Source organism: Penaeus vannamei, chromosome 13, assembly GCF_042767895.1.
Source record: "Penaeus vannamei isolate JL-2024 chromosome 13, ASM4276789v1, whole genome shotgun sequence".
Lineage (NCBI taxonomy): Eukaryota > Metazoa > Arthropoda > Malacostraca > Decapoda > Penaeidae > Penaeus > Penaeus vannamei.
Genome location: NC_091561.1, coordinates 13465017 through 13472516, shown reverse-complemented (window position 1 = coordinate 13472516; position 7500 = coordinate 13465017). Strand labels below are relative to the sequence as shown.

The 7500-nt window shown below is 39.2% G+C and overlaps 1 protein-coding gene and 1 non-coding gene across 2 annotated transcripts in view; both read left to right on the top strand.

Moving 5' to 3' along the window:
• The window catches only part of Bin1 (histone deacetylase complex subunit SAP18), a 4884-nt gene extending 678 nt beyond the window's left edge, over positions 1 to 4206 (top strand). Inside the window, exons 2-4 of the mRNA XM_027380947.2 lie at positions 1136 to 1242; positions 2003 to 2197; positions 3495 to 4206. Coding sequence (XP_027236748.1) covers positions 1136 to 1242; positions 2003 to 2197; positions 3495 to 3579 — 387 coding nt within the window. The 3' untranslated portion in view covers positions 3580 to 4206. The remainder of the gene's footprint in view (positions 1 to 1135; positions 1243 to 2002; positions 2198 to 3494) is intronic.
• On the top strand, positions 3240 to 3369 carry LOC113814954 (small Cajal body-specific RNA 8). The gene has a single exon (XR_003476563.1). It is a non-coding gene; the product is annotated as a small Cajal body-specific RNA 8 (non-coding RNA).
• Positions 4207 to 7500: the final 3294 nt, after the last annotated feature.

Sequence of the window (7500 nt, the reverse complement as noted above, 5' to 3'; positions counted from 1 at the left end):
AGTGGAGGATATCCATAAGAAAAGCTTGAAATGCAGTAAATGGTGAAAAGAAAGGACGATGCCGAACTGTAAACTTATTGAGCTTGAACTCCCTGACTCGATCTATAGGGCTGCACACTATATTTTTTATTAAGGAGATTGTGACATTGGTTGCATTCAAGCCTTGTAAGCTTGCCAAATCCCCAAGCCAAGAGTTCTGACCCTCTAACCCTAAGGACTCCTACGTGATTGTTTCAGTCTACCCCATCTTACTTGAACCAGGTGGTTCTACCTTCTGGATCCCTATTACCTTTCTTATATATGTTGACTTGCATTACATTTGAATTGATTGAGTTTAGTTCCTTCTCCCCCCTTTGTTTTTATTGATTTTTTTTTCTTTTTCAACATATATCTCCCTATCAATAGGACTCCTTATTGCATGAAACACACTTTCTAGGGAATGGTGGTACACTATATTCTTGTATATACTTAATAGGGTACTCTTCTGGAAATAAAGCTGAAAGGACTGCTCCAGCCAAAGAGAAATGATGATCAGAATGGGGACGAGTTAGCGAAAATTGGTGATCAGTATGGTTCATGGGGATCCTGGTTTAGGATGGTTTTTGGTCGATGTAGTCATCTTTGTGGCAGTTTCTTATGTTTAGGGCAAAGTTCGGTACAGGTCCAGATCCATACAGCGTTTGTTTAGACAAAAAATATATGGAAACGATAGAGCAAGTCATTCTAAGAAACTTATCTTACCGCACCACCGCAACTCAGTAAAAGAAGCTATTGGACACGCAAGTGTCTCAGAGCCCGTTATGAAAAATTTCTTTTGTTGAGTAGTGGACTTTGTCTCTGACGGGGGCAGTTCTATTGTAAACTTTTACCCAAATAAATATGGAGGAAAAAGTAATGTCCACCTTTGAGAGCCTGTATCACAGAAAAATTATCCATATGAGGTCTGCACATTTCTTCTTGCTGCATGCTACAGGAGTGAGTCAAAAAAATGGATTTTATTATTAACTTTGTTTTTCCAGGAGACTGGAAAGTTAGGGTGTGCTGGTATATATGAAATTTAACTTTAGCTATGTTGTATCCTCATATGTTTATTTACTTCTTATGATGTGTATGTAAAATATTTGCTTCTTTGCAGACATGTCCATTATTGCTGAGAGTGTTTTGTTCAAATGGCCGACACAACAGCTTAGCAGAATACAGACGAGGGAACACCCCCCCTAATGAACTGCAAATTTACACATGGTCAGTTATTGTACTGAGTAATCTGGTGATTTTATTTTATTTTTCTGTCAGAATACTAAATGTTTGGTTTTGGTATACTTAAATAAATACTACTTTGTAATAATTCAGAATTATGATAAACAGGTTGAATAATGGGTCAGTATGAATAACGGTAGTGGCATACTTTGAAAACAATTTTGATATTTATTTATTTATTGTGCAAATAATTTGTTATGGAGATCTGAGTACCATTTCCATCAACAGTCTTGATTTGTTAGTCCCGATAGCAGGGGAGGGCATGAAGCATATCAGGGAATTTATGGGGTAAAACAGGCTTAAATAAGAATAGTAAACAAAAATGCATAAAACTACCACAAAAAACTCTAAAAATTGGCTGATGAAACTACGGACATGCCTGCCATGTTTGAAAGTCGGCTCACTTAGACTGATAATTAACGAAATACCATTTTGACAAGTGCGTAGTAACACATGAACTACTTGGCACATCACGGTAATGAGTCAGTCAAATGTTTACTCTTTATGTAAACAAGATCATTGACTTAACTAAAATTAGGCTCTCACCTCATTTCATTTACGTATAGCACCTTTGGGAAGCATTTGTACAAATATTGCCATAGAAGAAAATTGTCTTGGTTTATCTTGTTGTACCATTTCCTATAGGTTTTATTACCCAACTCTGCTACTACCTTGTACTGCATATTGTCCGAGTAATGTGCCCTGCATAAGAACCACTCCCTTATTAAACTCCTTTAACTTGCAGGATGGATGCCACCCTAAGGGAGATTGGTAGTCTGATTTTGGAGGTAAACCCTGACACTCGCAGAAGAGGCACTGTGTTTGAGTTTCGCTTGGTGTGCCTGGAATCCACCAAGAACATGGGACGACTGAAAACGCTTGGATCAATTACCATTGGTCAGAAGGGCTTTGATGACAACAAAACTCTTGCACAGTTAGGGTGAGTAAAGTGTGAACAAGTCTTTTTAATCACCATTTTCTCTGCAATTGAGTTAGAATAATCAATGCAGAGGAAAATTGCACCAGTAATAATGAATGAGTTCATGAAATGCTATATTAACCCAATGAACCTAGAAGAATTTGGGTTTTACTTGGCCTTATGCATGGCTTAGTGGGCTTGGCTCCTGGGCCTGGGCACCAATGAAGTAATGTGAATGCTTTTTGTATCTCTTGTACCCAAAAACATGATTCTAATGCTTTTGCTTATATAGATAGATGATATTTATATTAGTTGTTAGATTGTACTCGTAGTAGCCTGAAATTATAAATCATAATCCATTTTCAATAAGTGTAAAAGATGGAATGTGTTTTTATTGAGGGATAAAAACAGGATGTTATTTTATTTTTGCAAATCTTATTCTTATGAAATAAGAGATCGTATGCAGTTATATGCAAAGCTGCCACTCCCACAGCATCAGTACTTCCCTTTTGTGTTTCATATATCATACTCTGAGGCAGTCACACTGGCAGAGCACCAAATGACAGCAAAATTGTGTAATAATTTGGTAGGTGACATCTAGGGATAGCAAGCTGATGATTTATGTGCTAAATATTGCCCCATTTTTACAACCCCTTAACTAATGAAAGCATTACAAATCCCATTATCCCTTAGGCAGTGCCCCAGTTAATGAGGGTACCTTATAAAGAATTGCATAAAGTGTAATGCATGTGTTTTACTAATATGACATGTATGTCTTGTCCTCCTTAACTGCAGTCAAGCCATCCATGACAGGAAAAGTCAACCTTGTCAGTCATTATGTGAATTACAAATTATTTGGAGGCATTGGGTTAAAAATTATTTTGGATTATTGTAGTCAAGTAGAACCTTCAGTCATATGGTAATTGATTTTATCAGTATGCTTGGTGGAAGTGTGGGCAGAAATCCCATTTATTGCTGGTGTGTTTTCTGTCTGCTGCCATTTCTTCATTTATTGATGTGTAGCATACCTTTTTATATTCTCCTTTGCTAAATTTTAAAGATATTGGACATGATACGCAGGTTTGATTCAAGTTCGTCAAAACTGTCACTTTATTGTCCAAAGAGTGAAAGTGCCTTCTGATGACCATGCTATTTGCAGACCCTTGGTATGGACAGATACGGGGCAAATAATAAAATCACAACAAATGTTGAAAATGAAGACTTACCTTGGTTTAAGTGCATGCAGAAATGATGGATTTTACTTAAGATAAAACAATTACCATGGAATGTCTAATTCAGGGTGACTTCTCCTTTGCAGATTCATCATTGGAGACTATCTTGACATTGCCATCACCCCCCCAAGCCGAGGTCCTCCACAGCGGCGCATGCTGAGGCCGTACTAGTCATTTCCTGTGAGGGTGTGTGGAGAGATTTCATTTCCAGAGAGGATTTGATGTGAATGAGTCTTCAAGGAACTGATTCTATAATTTTTTTTTTTATCTGAGGTTTCTTTCCAGTAAGAATATTTTTGTTGAACGTAAAATCATCTGTTATATTTAGATCCAAATTTTGGATCAGGACTTTCTCTATGTATATTTTTTTGTTCTTGGTTGGAACACTGTAAAAGCCAACTTTTGCATTGGTAGTGTCAGTGAGAATGAATGGCCATTCCTTTATGACGTGAATTGAAGTCTATTCAAAGTTATATTATGCTAAGGATTGGGAAGCTTCGTTTTTTGTAAGAAAAGAGATTAAATTGAAAAAGGGCATTTGATTGCACTTTGACTATATCACTTTAATTTACTTTATCCCTTGACAAAAAAGCAATTCTCAATATGGTCCAGATAGATAGTGATAAAACATTATTGTAATTTTTAAAGGAGGTATTTGGTGTTTTGGAAAAATGCTAGTGTAATTCCTAGATGATTTAGCACAGTACTGTGAATTTGTAGTATGTAAAAGAGTATGTATGAGCATTTTAATACAAAAAATGTATTTCAGTATAAGAATAGACATTGGAATACAGTGAATATTGTTTTGGTATCCTGAGGTTAACTAATACAATGCATGTAATTATAGAAAAATGGTTTTGTATAATAAAGTGTTAGGATCAATATATAGTTGTGAACACTAGTACTTGGGACAGTTTAGAGTTTGTGAATTTACATGGAATTTGAGGGAGGAGGGAGAAGGGTAGAAGACAGAGCTAAAGGGAGAGTAGAGGAGATAAGTTCAAAGTATGATATTTATTTGTCCTGCTGTATTTCCCTAATATAAGAGCGAAGAGTGCTGATTTCCTGCTCGCTGTAAAGCGCTAAAAGCTGCTTTTCCCCAGCCTAAGGCACCTTAACCTTATGTGGGTCTCTTGCTCTGTGTATGGGCCATAAGATTGCTCTTCCGTAAATTAAGGCATCTTAAGGAGATACAGCACCTTAACACGTTTGATAATCCGGCCCAAGGTTATTACTCAACCTCCAGAATGCACCTCTTCCTCTCTCCCAACATTCTCTTCATCTCCTACTGCACAGTCTTATTCAATATTTATCCCCTGTTCCCTTATTACTACTCGTCATCCTTATTGTCCTCCCCCCAACAGAACTACTCCATTCCACACCACTCCATGTTCCTCTAGCCCTTGTCCTTCTACTGCCTCTACTTCTGCAAACCTTTTGAGTACTCTCTTTGGCCCAGGCAAGTGGGACCGATTCTTGTATTCCTCCCACAGCCCCCTACTCTGAGAATACCCTTCTCTTTCAACAGTGCCTCCAAAAACAAGTAGGCAAGTTGGCAAAGTTACCTTTTATAGTTGCTCTGATCCTTCACTCCTAGTTAGTTGCATCAGAATCCCAAGCTCATGCAATATCTACCTTAACTGCCCTTACTGGCAAACCCATGCCTGCTAAACCTCATCCCTCTCTAAATGCTTGTACTGGAACGGTTTCTGTCCCCCCAAATGATTATCCCATATATGACAAGAACTGGTCAGATTGTGAAAATGATCTACTTGCGTGCCTTGCTGATTATAATGCAGTAGCAATACAATGCTACACTATTCCTTCCAGAGTCCCATGTCAATATTTCCAAGATTAGCTTCTGTAGACATGACCACTATGAAGTTTATATTGGTGGATTGCCCTACCATATTGACCCCTTCCTCATCAAAGTCAGAAATGTTGGCGTTTTGGCCACTCAGCCAAACACTGTCGCTCCACAGCCTGCTGCCCTCCATGTGCCCAACTTGGTCATGACCTTTCGAATTGCCCTGCTCAGTCACGTACATATGCCAACTGTGGTGACTCCCCTAATGCATTTTATAAGAGCTGCCCTGCCTATAAGCTCGAATGTGAGTTAGCATTTCTCAGATTCAAACTAGGCCTCACTCTACATGAGGCTAGACAGGAAGCACAATGATGAGGATTTTCTGTCTACCTATTCCAAAAGAGTGCTCTGCACCCCCTCCCCCATCTCCAAGATGTGTCTGCATCTCCCCCAGTATCTCTTCCTTCTATCCTGAACCATCCTACCCCCCCAGTCAAGTCCCTTTTCCATTTTAAATCCAGATACTGCAGTCTCTTCTACTTCTCCAATACTTTCCCATCCTCCCCTTCACTTTACGCATCACAGCAGACCACCTAAACTTTCTACTCCATCTTCACCTTCCACACCCTCTCCTACACCCTCCTTTTCCACTGCTCCTCGAACATCTATTCCCCACTTCTCCTCACAAATGATCCTTTGTTTCTCAGACCTACCTACCGAAATCCCCTCCAGAAACTCTTGAAGACATCCAAAAATTCCTAGACATGACCCAAGAAAATGATCTGCTCCCTCATCCACCCTCCAATCCCTCTATTTCTAGTCCCTCTACATTCAAAGTATTTGCCAATATCCATCCATCTCCACACGTAAGTTTCCCCTATCCCTCTCCCTCCTACTCTTTCCCAACAAACCCTATCCTCTCCTCTGTGTACACCATTCCCTTTGCGTTCTCCACTATCCTTACATTTCCCACCTGGATACTTGCGTAAATCCCTTCTGTCGCAACAGTGTTCTCCTTCAGATTCCTCTCCTCCTGATGCTCTTCTTGATACTACACCTCCTTCCCCAGTCCCCTTATCTCATCCCATAGACTCTTCTGCTGCTTCTCCAACAGGCATCTCTATCCGTATTACCCATTAATTATTTCATAACCGCTCTTTTGCCAGTTTTTCTTTAAAGCAGTATTTCTATAGTTTCCCCAACAACAGATGCACCCCATTCCATCCAATCTCCTTATACCCTTAACCTTTTCCTTTATTAATGTCCAATTTACATCATTTGCACCTATTTTTTACCCTTTCCCCTATCATACTATCCTATAACACTGGCATTTAACGCTCCTTATACTAATCATTAACTCATTTACCCTTTTCACCAAAATACTTTACCATAGTGCTATATGACCTTAGATGTCTAACACATTTATTTGTTTCAACTATTAACATTAACATTGTACCAGAACAGTATCCATATCCCCAGCTGATTGCACTGTTTATGTCAAGGATTGGTTAGACTGAAAACGACCTACTTGCCTGTCACCAGACCCTCCAATCTGTATTTCCCCAGTGTCTACCCATCCTCCTCGCTCTACCCATCTCTTCAGACAGTCTAACATTCCACCCCATCTACCGCATCCTCTCCTACACCTATCCCCTCTGCTCCTCAAATGTCTGCCGACTCTTCTCATAAGAAAGCCACAGAGCTCCCCAACTAACTCCCTTTCAGACTCTCGAACATTAAAAACTTGCTAATCATGACCGAAAAAACATGCCTATCCGTCATCCACCCTCCAATCTCTTTGCTCCCATTCCCTCTACAGTTAAAGTAATTGTCGAAATCCATCCTCTGCATGTATTCCCGACTTTTCACATGTTGCACATTTAATCAGTGACCCACCAATCCCCCTCTTTACCCGTTTCTCTATTATACCCCCCTATGGTACTATATGACCTTGGATGTTAGGACATTTTTTCTGTCCAGAAACTTGAGGGCATCCAAAACTTCCTAAACATGACCCAGGAGAACGCTCCTCCACCCTCGTATATCTTTACTCCTATTTCCTCTACATTTAAAGTAACTGCCGACATCTATTAACCATTAGCCTCTTGTTAAGAAAATATTGACCATGATTATTGCTGTAATGATTATCTGATTCAGAACTTCATGGTATGTGACATGGTTATTTTCTGTTATTCTATAGGATGTCAATAGTAAACAAATGATTACTGAAAGCAAACCCGAGAAATCGGTAGGTATAGATATATAAAACTAAAAAAGAAATAGAA